Source organism: Metarhizium album (genome assembly GCF_000804445.1).
Source record: "Metarhizium album ARSEF 1941 chromosome Unknown scaffold_15, whole genome shotgun sequence".
Classification (NCBI taxonomy): Eukaryota; Fungi; Ascomycota; class Sordariomycetes; order Hypocreales; family Clavicipitaceae; genus Metarhizium; species Metarhizium album.
Genome location: NW_024467589.1, coordinates 402,091 through 417,394, shown reverse-complemented (window position 1 = coordinate 417,394; position 15,304 = coordinate 402,091). Strand labels below are relative to the sequence as shown.

Sequence of the window (15,304 nt, the reverse complement as noted above, 5' to 3'; positions counted from 1 at the left end):
CGTCACCACTGCGACAAGACCTGCCAATACGGCCTGGCTGGTCATTTCTACATCAACAATCCCCTAGTCTAGTTGTTACCCTCCCAGAGGCGAGCAGGCGAGCAGCAAGGCGGGCTGCTCTCCTTGCACAGAGTTGGAAGGTCCTCGGGCACCCATCCCACACCGTCGGTAGATTCGTAGATTCGCAGCATCGAGAAAACGCTTGCACTTGCACAGTTGGCCCTGCCCGGATTCCGTTCTCCCCTCTGCCGAGGGACTCTTTAGCCCCTCCCACGGCCGCGTCCACGCCCTCGCCCTCTGGGTCCTCCTCTGCCTCCGCGGCCGCCGCGGCCGCCGCGGTCGGCCTCCTTGCGGGCCTTGTTCTTGGGCTTGGGTGCGTCGTCGATCAACAGCGTATCGAGAGGCAGGGAGTCGGGCAGGATAAAGTATCGGATTGTGGACCCTCGGATGTTCATGGTGTCCAGGGAGATGGGGTCTTGGCCCTTGGGGGTCATCTTGACGGTGCGCAGGGCAGTGTTCATCTGCGGCGAGACGGACGAGATGGTGCCGTGGACGATGGTGCCTGGCGGAGAGGGGGGAAAGGGTCAGCCGGGCGCTCTTGCTCGCCATTCAGGCCAGACGGCAGGCCGGCGCTGCGGTCCGCCAAGCGTGTTCTCTTGGGCGTGGGAAAGCGCGCGTCATACCATTTTTCAACTCGATCGTCACCGTCTCGTTGGCGCACTTCATCAAGAACCTAGGCCGCGAAACACGTCAGCGTCCACTTGCAGTCGATTGCGGGTGGGCGAATGGCGCAATCTTCTTGGACTGAGTTGTGTGATTCGACGTGGACTTACCGAACGAGCTTCATGTTGGGCGGTGCTGGGGCGGGGAGGCAGTGTCAAATCAATGTTGTCGTCGTTGGGCTCCCGCTCGATGGATGCAGTTGCCGCACGCCTCGCACAGTCGCTCTCAGCCCGTCGGAGCAATTGCTTGGCAAGGCACAAAAAAAAAAGAAGCTGGACCGGAAAAACACAGTCGCCGTGGGCGATGGCACGTGACCTCGTGATTGGCTCGCCGGGAGGCAAGCTGCTGGGGAGTTTAAAGGTTTCGAGTCCATCTCTAGTTAGAACTACAAGACAAATTACAAGCATGACGTAGTAGCTGGATTTATATGGCTAGAAAAAGACTTGCTCCTCTCTGCGCAGCATTACAGCTTGTATTGTTGAAACTCATCCAAGAAAATTGATATCATGACTGTGCACGGCGGCTCTCGGGCGCGATGTACGACTCGACCTGCACGATTTGTTGATGCACGACTTCAAGTGGTCCAACTCGCCTGTGGCATGCGCGCGGCTCCAGGGTTCTTTCACTGGTGAATTCGTCATTTATCAACTGTTGCAGAGCCGCGGCGAGTGCGCCGTAGTTGAGCGCCTCGGACGTGACAACTTTTGTCGCCGCCAATGCTTGGCTTACAAATGCCTACAAATGCCAATGCGCCTCACCCACCGGCTCCGGCCGGTTCTCATCTCAAGCAAGCAACTCCAACAAGTTACAATACGCCTCGTCAGCCCTTTCTGACTGCAACCTCGCAACGGCATCGAGCTCTTTGCCCAGGCAGCCGCCATGCTGGGTCCTCCCGTAAACTTGCCCAAGTGGTGAGTCAAGTCACTTGTGCCTCCCTCAGCACGGAAACGTCGAGCTGCTTGCCACAGAGCCCAGCCGCGTGCGTGTACGATGCTAACCCGGGTTTCCGAGCATCCAGGCTGGAGGAGAACTCGCACCTGCTCCAGCCACCAGTCAACAACTACTGCGTCTGCAGCGATGGTTTCACCGTCATGGTGAGCTCTGCCTGGCTCCTTCTCCCCCCGAATATCCTTGGCATCGCGCTCGCATTGCCTGCTCACGCCTCGTAGATTGTGGGCGGCCCCAACGCCCGCACCGACTACCACGTCAACCAGACGCCAGAGTGGTTTTACCAGTACCGCGGCGCAATGATGCTCAAGGTCGTCGACGGCGGCACCTTCCGAGACATCATCATCCGGGAGGGCGACATGTTTCTGCTGCCGGCCAACACGCCTCACAACCCGGTGCGCTTTTCCGACACGGTGGGCGTCGTTGTCGAGCAGTGCCGTCCCCCAGAGTCCATCGACCGCATGCGGTGGTACTGCGCATCCTGCGAGGGCGGCGTCGTTGTTCACGAAGCTGCCTTCCACTGCACCGACCTGGGGACGCAGATCAAGCAGGCAGTGGAGGACTTTAAGAACGACGAGACGAAGAGACGGTGTGGCGCTTGTGGACAGCTGGCAGATTGGGCTCCGAGGCCGGGCTCCATACCGGATCCTAACCTTGCCGTGTGAGCCTTGGAGCGTCGTCGTCGGGCAGGGAGCGGCGCCGAGGTCGAGATGATGAAATTGGGCACGGCCTACGGTACGGAATGTGCGTGACGAAAGATGAGCATGAAGGGTGGCGTCGTGGGATGCGGAGTCGGCGGTGTTTGATCAACTCTGGGGGGAAAAAGGGGAAAAAAAAAAAAGGGGGGATGTACCTCTTACGAAACTGAAGTATGAATAAATCTAGTACATGGCAACTAGTTCCCTTCCAAGCCTTGTCGACTTAGACACGCCCCGCACGTAGTAACTACAAAAAAGAGCCCTTGTCCTTCCATGCAGCTCGTCCCGCCTCTACTCACGTCTCAGCAAACACATACGAAGAAGGCGACTGCTCAACCCTGACCTCGACCCTCCCCTCGTCCAGCTCGGTCCCGCCAACCCTCACGCCGGCCCTCATCACATCCCCGGGCACGACGGGCCCGACGCCGGCCGGCGTCCCCGTCAGCACGATGTCGCCCGGCTGCAGCGTCATGACCTTTGAAATGTCGCTCATGATCCGGGGAATCTGGTAAATCATCAACCCCGTAGAGCCCCTCTGCCTCGTCTCGCCGTTCACCTCCAAGAAGAGCTCCACGTCCTGCGGGTCGCCGATGGCCGTCTTGGGGATCACGTTGCTCATGGGGAGAAAGGTGTCGAAGCCCTTGGCAATGTCCCACGGCAGACCCTTCCTCTTGGCCTCGTCCTGGACGTTGCGGGCCGTCATGTCGATGGCGACGGCGTATGCTGTGGATTTCTGCCCTTAGTTCCCGTCCACACGTGCGCCGTGGGCAGAATAGCTTCAGGAACGCGAGCAGAGTACCGTACCCTTGATGGCTTCCAGGGCGCCCCGTCCGTCGTCCGCCCTGAGATCCCGCACCATCTTGCCTATTACGAGGGCCAGCTCGACTTCGAAGTGCATCTTGACGCCTCTGGGCTGCAGGCACGGTCCCTCGCCGGGCAGGACGATGGACGACGGCGGCTTGAGGAAGAAGAATGGCTGCTTGGGCTTGCTGTTTTTCAGCTCGGCTATGTGGTCTCTGTGGACGGGGTTAGCTCCACGCCGTGGCTGGCGGTTGTGAATCAAGAAATGGATGCACGAATGTGAAGGCCGGCTTGGTGGCTGGAAATGAAACGAAGGGAAGAAAGGGGGGGTTCGCACGCGTAGTTGCGGCCAATGCAGACTACTTTGCCGGCTTGTTTGAGCGGCGATTGCGCGGCCATGGTGGCCATTGTCCTTCTGAGAGAGAACATGGCGGGTAGGCGGGAGAGCGGCCAGTCGATATCCGTCTGGTGGGAGAGTTGGGACGATGTTGATTTGGCTGAGGGTGACCTGACCGATGAGCTCTTGTTGGGCGCTTTTTTTTTTTCTTTTTGGCAGGAAATGAATGGGTGAGGCGTAAAGTTTGGCGGCCGAGACTCGGAGCTCATCGTGGGGGTTCATAGGCTGGAGGGTCCGGCTTTTGGAGGCGGACCGGGTGGGGAGCCGAGGATGGGACGCTTGCTTGAGATTTGGATTGGCTCCGAGGGCATGGCCACCACAGCAAATGACTGTACATGGGCTTGAAAGGATTGTGAATGAGTTTCCGGGCGTGTTTCGCATCGTGAAGCTTCTCTGTCTGAGGATTAGGTTGAGCCTCTTTCCCGTGAGTAGATGAATATTAGCGCCCAGACCAACTATATAATGACATGACAGCGGCTTATGATGAAGCTATTGCTACGCTTTTCGGTGGTAAGCGAAGGTAAAGGCGAAGACGTACAGGAAGGACTTCTTGAGAGACAAGCTAAAGTGGTACAGTATAAGATACAATTGATCTCAAGCCACCCCGTTTGACCGTGCAGCCGTGTGCAGTTTTGACCCTTCGCCAATACCAGCACTCCGTACTCCGTACCCATGCCGCAAAACTTACGTGTGGAGGTACCTGTCCCAATCGAGACTAACGCCTGCTGCGTCTTTGGAAAGTGCATGTTGCGTGTTTAGTGCCCCCTCTTTTATCGGGCGCGCACACAATTCTCTCCTTTGTACCTACTAGCTCAATGTCACGGCTTTCAGTACGTCATCTCTAGCCAAGGTGCCGTGCCTACTATTGTTTGGCAATTGCGCACCTCACGTCGTATTTCTATTGCATCCCGGGTCGGCGGAGGTTGAGGAGGGCCTTTGGAAGAGTGTAGTGCCGTCATGATATCTGGGCGAGGTGGTGCGGGAGCGCGGGCTGGCCGCATCCGCCCGCCTCGTCGCATTCTTCGTGTAAGTTGCCATGCATCCCCCCCCTCTCCAGCACAAATGAATCGTCCATTGCGATGTTTGCCTCTTCCCAACCGAGGACACTTCTTTTCTTTCAAAGGATCTCCTGTTACAGAGTGGACTTTGCAGGCAGTTGCCCTTTGCCGCTGTCAAGATGTCCCGCAGCAGTCAGCTGGAAGACGATTGTTCTTCTTCTGCTGACCGCCGCCTCTGGCACCCCTGCGCCAGGCGGATGGAACCCATTTCGCAGCTTTTACGCCAACGCCAAAAAGATGTTCTGACTGACAAGATCTCGTGTACAGCCGAATGCCGCGGGGGAAGACGGAGATTTCGAGGACTGCTGGAACATGCTCAAGGAGGCCCTGCGAGACATTCACAACAAAAGCTGCGGTCGACTGTCGTTCGAGGAGCTGTATCGAGCCGCTTACAAGATCGTGCTGTTAAAAAAGGGCAAGCTTCTGTACGAGCGAGTCAAGCAGTTTGAGGAGCAGTGGTTCGCCGAGCATGTCATCCCCAAGATTGAGGTCTTGGTCACCAGGAGCTTGATCAATATCGGCATCGACAGAAACCTGGCGAGCTCGGCGAATGAGCGCCGCCAGACGGGCGAAAACTTCCTCAAGGGACTGCGGGACACCTGGGAGGACCACAACATGTCCATGAACATGACGGCGGATATCCTCATGTACCTGGATAGAGGGTACACACAACAAGAGCCGAATCGGGTACCGATATTCGCGACGACCATAGCTCTCTTCCGGGACAACATCCTGCGGTCCTGTCTCAACGCCAACTCGACCAATCATGTCATTGATATTCTCATCTCTGTCATGCTGGATCAGATCGACATGGAACGCGAGGGCGACGTCATCGACAGGACTCTAATACGGAGCTGCAGTCGGATGCTCACTTGTCTCTACGAGGCCGAAGACGAGAACGAGAACGACAAGCTTTACCTCACGGTATTTCAGCCTCGGTTCCTGACAAACAGCGAAACCTTCTATGCGGCAGAGTGCCAGCGCCTCCTCCGAGAATCCGATGCCAGCACCTGGCTGCGGCACACCCAGCGGCGTCTACATGAGGAGGTCGACCGGTGTGGCACGACGATAGAGTTGGAGACGCTTCCCAAGGTTTCGGCAGTCGTCGAGGAGCAGCTCATCGTCAAGCATTTGTCAGAATTCCTTGCCCTCGAGGGCAGTGGGCTGAGGTGGATGATTGACAATGACAAGATCAATGACTTGTCAATACTGTACAGGTTGATTTCGAGGGTGGATGATGAAAAGACGGCTCTTCGGGACATTTTACAAAAGCGGGTTGTTGAACTAGGGCTCGAGATTGAGACGGCGTTGCGAAACACCGACTTTTCAACAGCCCCCCAACCTGATGGAGACGAGCCCGCGGAGGCGGACAAGACCAAAGCGCTCAACCCGGCCGCCCAACAGACTGCCGCTGCCATCAAATGGGTTGATGATGTGCTGCGCCTCAAGGACAAGTTTGACAACCTGTTGACACAATGTTTCCAGGATGACCTCGTCGTCCAGACCTGCCTCACCAAGAGTTTCTCCGACTTTATCAACATGTTCGCCCGGAGCTCCGAGTACGTGTCGCTCTTCATCGACGACAATCTGAAGCGGGGCATCAGAGGCAAGACCGAGGCTGAGGTGGACGTGGTCCTTGAAAAGGCCATTGTCCTCATTCGATATCTTCTTGACAGAGACTTGTTTCAGACATACTACCAGAGACATTTGGCCCGCAGACTGCTTCATGGCAAATCTGAGAGTCACGACGTGGAGAAGCAAATCATATCTCGGATGAAGCAGGAGCTCGGACAGCAGTTCACGAGCAAATTTGAAGGCATGTTCCGCGATCTTGTAACGTCCTCGGAGCTTACGACAACATACAAGAAGCACATGTGCAACGTCAGTGATGGGGGGAGGGTCATTGACTTGAACGTCAGCGTGCTCACGACCAACTACTGGCCGCAGGAAGTCATGGGCCGGCAGGCTTCCATCGGCGACGGCTCCCGCATCACCTGCAACTATCCTCACGAAGTGCAGAGGATGCAGGCCAGCTTTGAGCAGTTTTACCTTGGCAGCAGGAACGGGAGGAAACTCACTTGGGTAGGCACAACGGGCAGTGCGGATATCAAGTGTGTATTCCCAGCGATTCCTGGCAAGTCTGGCGCGCTGGCTCGAGAGAGGAGGTACGAAATCAACGTGCCAACATTTGCCATGGTCGTGTTGATGCTCTTCAATGACCTCGGAGATGGCGAGAGCCTCGGATTTGAGGAGATCCAGGCCAAGACCGGCATATCGACACCGGATCTCATGAGGGCGTTGACAGCAATCGCAATACCGCCGAAATCTCGAGTCCTGGCCAAGGATCCCCTCACCAAGTCCGTCAAGCCCGGCGACAAATTTGCCTTCAACTCGAGCTTCCAAAGCAAGACGGTGCGCATCAAGGCGCCAATCATCAACGCAGTCTCCAAGGTCGAGGACATGCAGGAGAGAAGGACTACAGAGGAGAGGAATAACCTGACGAGGGCCCATATCGTGGACGCGGCCATCGTGAGGATCATGAAGTATGTTGGGATCCCTCTCCGCCGCCCGCTGTGTGGTGTCGGCGGCATGCTGACAATTTAACGTAGATCTCGAAAAGAAGTCAGCCACTCGCAGCTAGTGAGCGAGGTTCTCTCACAGCTCGCCGGGCGATTCAAGCCCGAAGTGTCTGTGATCAAAAAGCGGATCGAGGACTTGATTGTGCGGGAATACCTGGAGCGACCGGACGAAGAGGGTGCGCCGTCAACGTACCGCTACATGGCGTGACAAGCCGACTCTTATGAAATGGTGAATATTTGGTAACGGCGTAGGACGAGTTTGCAGACTGTTGCATCGCGGCAGGGTTTGGGCGGGTTGCATTGCAAGGCGACGACGGCTTTCACAAGGATTACACGTCTATTATTAGCGGCTAGTGCTAGGTTGCAATGTTGGAAATCTTTTTTCGCCATGGTGTCCTCCTTGGAGCGTCGTCCTCGAGAGACGCCCATAGAGGTCCATTGTCAAAATGCGCACGTGTAAAAAGGCACTTCTCCGATTGTTGGCCGTTGGTAAAGACAAAAGGCCGCGTACCGAGCAGAGTGAAGGAAAAAGGGCCAAGCAGCGTCGCAGTGTTGCAGTGTCGGACAGTCGTTACAGGTGACAGCCGCACGTTGCCCGGTCTCGGGGCCCGTTGGCGCAACGAGCGCGCCGCACCTGCCGTCTGCCGGGACCGCCACTCGCCAGCGGGCAGGCAGGAGCTACCCGGCGCACCGTGGGCGACTAGTGGCGAAACCTTCCAGTGACCGCGCGCCGACGCAGTGCGACCCAGCGCCGCCAAGCCATGCAGATAAAACGTGCTCAATATAGCTCCTCGTCGCCAACGAGCTCGACGTGTTCCGGCTGCTCTGCAGCGTATCGTTGTAACTTGTGGCTAGGTCTTTTTTTTTTTTTTCCTTTCGACTCTTATTGGCTCGCCTTGGACAGACCTCACCGTAGTTACCTCCCATGGGGTCCCGTCCCGTGCATAAAACCCCCTCGCCTTGGACGTTTAAACTCGGCACGACTACGACTGCGACGGACGTCCTCGCCCCGGTTTTCGTCTTCGTCTCCGTCTTCGTCTTCGTCTTCGCCCCCGCACCGTCGCCAGCGCCGCAGAATCGTCGCCAGATTGCCAAACTCCCACTTTGCCACTTTACCATCATGAGCCACGCGGCCATGGACCACGGCGGCCACGGCCACGACGGCATGGAGGACATGTGCAGCATGAGCGTACGCACTTCGTCCCCCCCCTTGCTCCCTCGACGCGTCGCATAACCGTTCCCCAGATGCTCTTCACATGGGACACGACCAACCTCTGCATCGTCTTCCGCCAGTGGCACGTCCGCTCGACGCCCGGCCTCCTCTTCTCGCTGGCCGCCGTCGTCGTCCTCTCCATGGGCTACGAGGCCCTGCGCGCCCTGTCGCGGCAGTTGGAGGCACGCGTCGACAGGCGCTTGTCCGCCATGCCTCGTAAGTGCCCGTCCGCCCGTCTGCTCCGTGCCCGAGCTCTTCCAGAATCCACATCTCATTGCGACGCTTTTCCCCCCCCGGACGGTCATGGGATCTGTGCCAATGCTAAGGCTGGTGCGCGACACGCGTTGAGACGATGAGCAAGTCACTGAGATCACTCCCTTCCTCGCGCCAGGGTCGAGCCATCCGGACGCCAGCAGGCGGGGGCACCTTGTCAAGGCCGTCTTCTACGGCCTTCAGAACTTGTACGCCTTCATGCTCATGTAAGTCCGGCGACGGCCCCTGGTCGGTCGACCTCCCTGTCGGTACGTGACGTGACGCGGCGAGGTGCGTGGATGCGCTGACGGGCCCCCCCGGGGGGCAGAGCAGGCTCGTGTTCATGACGTATAATGGCTGGGTCATGATTTCGGTCTCGCTGGGTGCCGTTCTGGGCTATCTCGTCTTTGGGCACGGCACGCCCGCTACCAGGGACGGCGCGTGCCACTGAGGCGGGACAGACGTGCTGGGCGTGGGCGGCGCAGTGAAATGACACGGCTGTAGCCTGTGTCTCTCCATCTCTATATAAACAAACCATGTGAATGAAGCGGTTTCGGCAGCCTACATGCCCGCAGTGGTATTTGCTCATTTGATAGACGGGAAAGACAGAAAAGGTCTACACGTGCCAACATGTCTCGTGATATATGGTCCCGGTCCCACGGCCCGTTCATCCGGACCGGATGCATGCATGCTTGCTTCATCGTCGTCACATCTTGGCCGGCTCGTTGGCGCCCTTCTTGGCCACCCCCGCCGCATCCTTGAAGACGCCCTCCTCCTCGGCCCTCAGGATGATGTCGTAATCGCCATGCGTGTCGTTGTGCTCCATCTCGGGCTCCTCCCCGTACGCGATCCTCGCGGCATCAACCAACAGCCTACCGGTCATGCCCCATACCTTGAACCTCCCCTCCTGCTCCTGCTGCACCTCCAGCGCCTCGCCCATGTTGCCCTGCGCGCTCGTCCGCCGCGGCTTCGCAACCCGCTGGTTGTTCACGGGCACGTAGAAGTTGTGAATCCGCCACGGCACGTCCTTCCACGACATCCACTCGCCGTCGTACCACGTCCCCGGCGGCAAGTCCTGCCCTGGCCTGGGCGGCAGGTCACGCGCCTTGAGGAAGTTGTAGAACGGGGCACTGAACACGGCAGCCACCTCGCGCGCGTCCAGTCTCGGCATCAGCGACTCTTCGACCAGCGGGCCCGGCGACCCGGGGTGCGTCCTGTCGGCGTGGAGGAAGGCCACGCACGGCGTGACGACGAGATGCGTCCTCGCCAGCGAGGGCGGCAGATGGCACAGCGGCTCTATGCGGAAGGGCTTGGGAAGAAGGGCGTCGTCCATTGGCAGGCCGATTTCCTCAAATGCTTCCCTACGCGCGATTTGGTCTGCGGCAGCGCGCCAGTCAGCTCCTGCGAGGACTTTTTCTTGCCTCGCCCTCCCACGCCGACGCCGGGGGAGAAACTGTGCATGGGTCCGGGTCCGGATTGCACGGAGGGAGGAGGAGGAGAGATACAAAAGGAAAGAAAACAAAGATGACAGACAGGACACGCACGTGGCCGAGGGAAGTGAAACTTACAAGGCGTCTCGTCCCTGCTATCGGCCTTGCCCCCCGGGAGAGCCGCGTGGCCGGAAAAGTTTCTCAGACTCGCGGCCCGCATGGTAATGACGACGCGCAAGTCGCCCCAGCGGTCTGCATACAGCAAGACCAGAACGGCGGCGCGCCTCGGGGCGGGCAGAGTGTCCCATAGGGGGAACGGAGGCGGCTTGTACGCGCGGAGGCGGTTGAGGGCAGCCTGGGCAGGGGGCGTGAGCGGGTGAGCTGTTGCGACGAGATGACGGATGGATGGACGAATTCAAGGACGGGATTTTTTTTGTTCGTTTGGCCCTGCATCGCGCGGGCATGCTTGTCCCCTTGGCTTTGCCCGTGGTGGTGACGGTGCAGAATCGAGATGCAAACGTGTGTGGGGGACGGGAGCGGCGAGGCAAGGGCAAGGGGCGCAGATTGGGACACGACGTACCAAGGAAAATGAATTCAAGCCTGCCATTGTAGATGCATCATAGTACAACGACTCCTCGAAGGCGTCGACGAGGCGCGCGAGAAGATGTTGCTGGTCGAGGTTGAGACGGGCGTCGAGGGCGGCAGCATCGGTGTCGTCGTGGCGGCTGAGCGCGAGCCCCACAGCCGAGGCCCGCGTGAGCTCGAGCTCGTGCCGGAGATGGGCGACGTCACCGTCCGTCAGGGCTGGGCTGTCTCGGTCTCGGTCTCGCGGGAGATTGAAGCAGTCCCTGGCCGTGTCCGGGTCTGCGTCTGCGTCCGCTACCAGGCTGCTGCTGCTGCTGCTGCTGCTGCTGAGCGGCGTTGTTGCTCGTGTGCAGGCTGTGGCTGTGGCTGCGGCGGAGGCGGTGATGGTGGTGATGGTGTTGCTGCTGCTGTTGCTTGATGGTGGTGGTGGCGGAGGTGATGATGGTGGCGCCGTCGAATCCTGGTCGGTGGCCGTTACCGGCATGCTTGGATGGATGAACTCGAGACCTGGAGATGAAGAGGTGCAAGTGACTCGTATCGACTTGGTGATGGAACGAGTTGGTTGCTTGGGTCGCGTTGGTGATTGGTTGGCGGTCTCTGGCAGTGTCGGTGTCGGTCGGTCGACAGTTTCGTTGGCAGCGATTGGTTGGCAGTTTCAAGTTGGGCGTTGCCCAAGTTCATCCGGTCCGGCTGTGCGGGGCCTCGGATCGGTCATCGCCCAACGTTAATCGGAACGAGTTCCAAGGGGCCGAAGCTTGTGGCGGCAGGCAAATGAAAAAAAAAAAATTGGTTTCCCCCGGACGTCAAATTAATTACGTTACAAATCGACGAATTACAAATCGACGGCGGCGCAGTGACATCTGTTCGGTTCGTGGCTCCCTCCTTGATAGCCATGCTCGTGGAACTTGACTGCGAAATTTACATGGTACACTTGTTGCAAGTCCATCTATTTTTCACACACCCAAACAGAAATGATCATGGCTCAGATGGAGCGAATTGGTAGCGACCAGAGCACTTTCTACCTCCAAGGGGCGCGGATGAGGGGACTGGGGGAAGCCAAGTCAACTCCCAATGTACGCACGCCATGCTCGCAAAACTCCCAGAATCCAATGGTTCTGACATTGCTCGTGTCTGAAATCTTTCCGTTCAAGTTGAAAAAAAAAAAAAGTGCGGCAAAAATAAAGCAACCATGCCCTGTCCTGTGCCCTTTACCCTGATTCAGTACCGTTTATCATTTCATTGTCCGTCTAGCAGTGGCTTTTTACCGGTAAATATTGTGTAATGAAAGTCCCTGGGGAATTACCTTGGTGCGCGGCTTCATCTGTTCTCGTCGCTTCGCTGCCTTCTCCATCTGCGTCTGCTTGTGCCTGGCAGACTGGCGCATAATTGACTCGCGCACTAGTTCCTGCTTCAGCCCCGCCACTTGACCATCTGATCCAATACGAGAGGTACTGGATGTCCGTCTGTGAAGCTTGCTGTCCTCGGACGTTCGGCTGGTGAACCAGTCCTTCAGGTTGGACATGACGTGGCCATCATCAGCAGTGTCATCGCCATCATCATCAGAGTCGCTATCCCACGCGCTCATCAGCGGCGGGGCGGGACTCGGTCTGGGGGGCGGCGCCGCGGCCAAACTGAGTATCGGTGTAGTGGGTGCCGAGTGTGAGAGCGAAGACACACGCGAACCATTGGCTGCGTCGCGCGCATTGGGAGGCTGCAGTTGCGATGCCGACTCCGCCTTCTGCCTGGGCAGCTGAGATCCTTTGCTCAAGCCCTTTTGTTTCGTTTTTGCAGCCACAAGGTCAAGAGGCTGAGAAGTATCTCGACGACGAAATCGAGAAGCAGCAGAAAGCGCGAGGCTAAATGACGATCGCTTCTTCTTGGTTGGTGTAGGAGGCTGCAGACAACTGTCGCTGAGTCGACAAGAATCTCTGCTCGCAAGCTGAGCCGCAAACTCGTGGTATTCTCCCGCAGCTGCGTAATCGCTGAACTGACCATATGCCGTGTCCCACGGGCGGATCGCCCCGTCGTCCAGGTGTAGCTGGGCAAACGAGCTGCTCAAACCTCCAGATTGCCCCTCACCTCCGTCGCGCACTGGCTGTTTATGAATGGTCAGAGGTGGCGGTACAACAGACATGCCGGGAGACGTGGGGCCCCATGAGCTTCCCCTGCTAGAGGACTCGTCCACATCAGTCTCCAACACCGGCACGAGATGATAGTCTGGAGTCTCGCAGGTCGCTGGCTCTTCCAATCTCACTCCCGAACCTGTCGAGGACGAGTCTGAGTCCGCGCCTCCCAAACGAGAGCTTTGTTCGTCCATTACATCGACGTCCATACCAGTAAGCTGGTAAATCTTCTGATGAGAAGAGCGATGGGGCCATGTCGACATTGCACAGCTGTTCCTGCGAGGGTGACTAGACTTGGGTGAAGGGGACACGGTCACAGAGGGCAATTGCCTGGGCGCAGAGGTTGGTATTTCCGCTCGCACAGTGTTTCTCCCGTTCATAGGAAAGGCTCCGTGGAGGGCAACGGCCGGCAATGGCGCTGGCGCGGCCGCGACGCTCCGCCCGAGGGGTTGAGGCGTCTTGGCTCTCGGGGTTGACGATGGCGGCGTGAGAGGAAGAGGCGGCAGCGGTCTGTTTGCGTAGGCCTGCATATTGACGGGCGTCGATGCGCTATATCGGTGACGGCGGTGGAATTGGCGGTTTTGAGGTGGCTGCTCTGGCAAAGTAGGTTGGTCCATGATGTGGTTGAGAGGTTGGTCTGTCTTAACCGTCTGCATTTGAAACGGCAAACAGATCCGGTGCAAGTATCAATGGGCTATTGTTGCGGGCGCCTGTCAATCAGGCAGGGTTCGAGTTGATTGACACGCGGATGACAATGGCAGGAAAAAGCCGGTGAATGCGGCGGCCGCTGCACCTGCTGACGGGGTGGCCGATAGTATGACCCTCAAACAATAGCTCGAAATGTTGAAAGAAGGACAAGTATGCGGGGATCCTCTCGATTCATCGCCCAACCATATGAAAAGTATGAGAAGAAGCCTTCTTTCTTCTTTGTTGTGTCGCTCCAAGGGCCCGGTCAGACGTTGTCCGAATGCGTCAACTGCCGAGTATCGCGTGGGATGGCGGGATGTTGGTGCGACAGCCAATGGCCAAGAGTCTCCTCAAGGAAGAAAGTGATACACTTGGATCAAAAGTAAATCGTCGGAGCAAGACGCGGCGATGGAGGTCCAAGGGAGTAGCGAGACAGGGCCAGTGAAAGGAGAAAGAAGAGTCATGGCAGAACAAGAGGCGGCGAGTTGCTAATGAAGTAAATAAAATAAGGTGCGGTCGGTTTGGGGGGGGGGGGGGGGGTTGCCCCCCCGGTCTTCTGACGCCGTCGTGGATCCATCGCGATGGTCATGGTCCGGGCAATCCATGTTTGCGCCATGCTGCCCATGCTGCCTGCTGCCTGCTGCCTGCTGCTATGTCGCCATGTCTGTCGCCATGGGCCCTCTGTCCTCTCTCCCGGTTGTGGGGTGCATGCGACCGCTTGAACAAGGAGCACGGACGGAGTAGGGCGTGCCGAGAGTGCGTCCAGAAGAAGACGGGACGCATGGCAGAGCAGCCACTCGCGTTGCGTGGCGTTGTAGGCAGCGCGGGCTGCCCAATAGCCTGGTATTTCGAGATTGTTACAAGAGAGACGGCGCCGATGCGCGATGCTACAGCCATAAGCCATGGCTGATGGATGATGATGATGGTGGTGGTTCCATCATTCCACGGACGACGGCATCCCCAGACCCCGGTCCCAGTCCTGACACTTGCACCTTCCTATTTGTGTGCATCCACACGCCCCAGCAAAAAAACGGCCCCCACTGTTGCTGTGGCTAAATACCTAGGTACGTACGGAGTACTCGGTACCAGCATTTATGGACATGCACACGCGCGGCCTCTTTCCAAGTACAGCAGGGCTATCGCGAGACAGGTCAAGAATTGTTGCAAGCTGTCCTGCAATGGCTGGTGAAACTGAGGACAGTCCTGAGGATGCCCCTCGGCGCACCATAGTGTACCTAGGTCTGCATGTGCACGGTACTCAACCATCCGGAGTACAGAGTGTGTGTACATATTTCCAGGTAGCACCTGCCTTGCGCTGTCTTGCCCTGCCAACCATGTCAGTCTGTAGCACTCTTCAACTCCGTACTAGGTTCGCCCCTGCACACCAGACGTACGGAGTACTCCGTACCCGATGGAACATTGCTTACCAGTGGTGTCTCCGTACTCCGTACTCCGCAGACGATCTGGGGACCTCGCATCCCTCACTCCCGACTCCCTCTTGGGGGGCCATAAGCCAAAAGTCCACCTCCCTGACGCATCGCTCCACGAACTCCCACCAGTCAGCAGTCCTCCGCTCAGCCACGAGTCCATGACTGCTTCCAAGTTCCACACCAGCATCTATTCAGCCTCGATGCCAACTACGAGGTCATCTGGCGATTTCAAACGACTCAGCAGCAAAGCAAATGTGGACACCTTTACACACAAGTTTCGTGAAACCGCCCAGCTAAGACCTTTCCCACCACTCTCTCATTCGAAACGCTGACTGACGGCTGGCGTTCTCTCTCCCTCTACTGCTTGTTGTGGTCTACTA

General features: G+C 57.8%; 7 protein-coding genes across 7 annotated transcripts; 3 read left to right on the top strand and 4 right to left on the bottom strand.

Annotated features, from left to right (window-relative positions):
- Positions 1–260: 260 nt before the first annotated feature.
- MAM_05745 (small nuclear ribonucleoprotein Sm D1) lies at positions 261–847 on the bottom strand (the record flags this gene model as incomplete). The annotated part of the gene is made up of 3 exons (XM_040824543.1): positions 261–562; positions 684–733; positions 834–847. The coding sequence occupies 3 exons, from the start codon at positions 845–847 to the stop codon at positions 261–263; spliced, it is 366 nt and encodes a 121-aa protein (XP_040677522.1).
- Positions 848–1,439: 592 nt separating this feature from the next.
- MAM_05744 (3-hydroxyanthranilate 3,4-dioxygenase) lies at positions 1,440–2,336 on the top strand (the record flags this gene model as incomplete). The annotated part of the gene is made up of 3 exons (XM_040824542.1): positions 1,440–1,634; positions 1,692–1,817; positions 1,893–2,336. 3 exons carry the CDS (start codon positions 1,440–1,442, stop codon positions 2,334–2,336), a joined length of 765 nt encoding a protein of 254 aa, XP_040677521.1.
- A 328-nt stretch (positions 2,337–2,664) lies between these two features.
- Positions 2,665–3,569, bottom strand: MAM_05743 (2-keto-4-pentenoate hydratase; the record flags this gene model as incomplete). The annotated part of the gene is made up of 3 exons (XM_040824541.1): positions 2,665–3,092; positions 3,174–3,385; positions 3,508–3,569. 3 exons carry the CDS (start codon positions 3,567–3,569, stop codon positions 2,665–2,667), a joined length of 702 nt encoding a protein of 233 aa, XP_040677520.1.
- A 955-nt stretch (positions 3,570–4,524) lies between these two features.
- On the top strand, positions 4,525–7,412 carry MAM_05742 (Cullin; the record flags this gene model as incomplete). The annotated part of the gene is made up of 3 exons (XM_040824540.1): positions 4,525–4,593; positions 4,893–7,168; positions 7,235–7,412. 3 exons carry the CDS (start codon positions 4,525–4,527, stop codon positions 7,410–7,412), a joined length of 2,523 nt encoding a protein of 840 aa, XP_040677519.1.
- A 717-nt stretch (positions 7,413–8,129) lies between these two features.
- MAM_05741 lies at positions 8,130–8,900 on the top strand (the record flags this gene model as incomplete). Its single annotated transcript, XM_040824539.1, has 3 exons — positions 8,130–8,393; positions 8,450–8,633; positions 8,767–8,900. The coding sequence occupies 3 exons, from the start codon at positions 8,130–8,132 to the stop codon at positions 8,898–8,900; spliced, it is 582 nt and encodes a 193-aa protein (XP_040677518.1).
- A 475-nt stretch (positions 8,901–9,375) lies between these two features.
- Positions 9,376–11,168, bottom strand: MAM_05740 (NUDIX domain-containing protein; the record flags this gene model as incomplete). Its single annotated transcript, XM_040824538.1, has 3 exons — positions 9,376–10,046; positions 10,238–10,454; positions 10,680–11,168. The coding sequence occupies 3 exons, from the start codon at positions 11,166–11,168 to the stop codon at positions 9,376–9,378; spliced, it is 1,377 nt and encodes a 458-aa protein (XP_040677517.1).
- A 777-nt stretch (positions 11,169–11,945) lies between these two features.
- MAM_05739 (uncharacterized protein) lies at positions 11,946–13,424 on the bottom strand (the record flags this gene model as incomplete). Its single annotated transcript, XM_040824537.1, has 1 exon — positions 11,946–13,424. One exon carries the CDS (start codon positions 13,422–13,424, stop codon positions 11,946–11,948), a length of 1,479 nt encoding a protein of 492 aa, XP_040677516.1.
- Between the last annotated feature and the right edge of the window lie 1,880 nt (positions 13,425–15,304).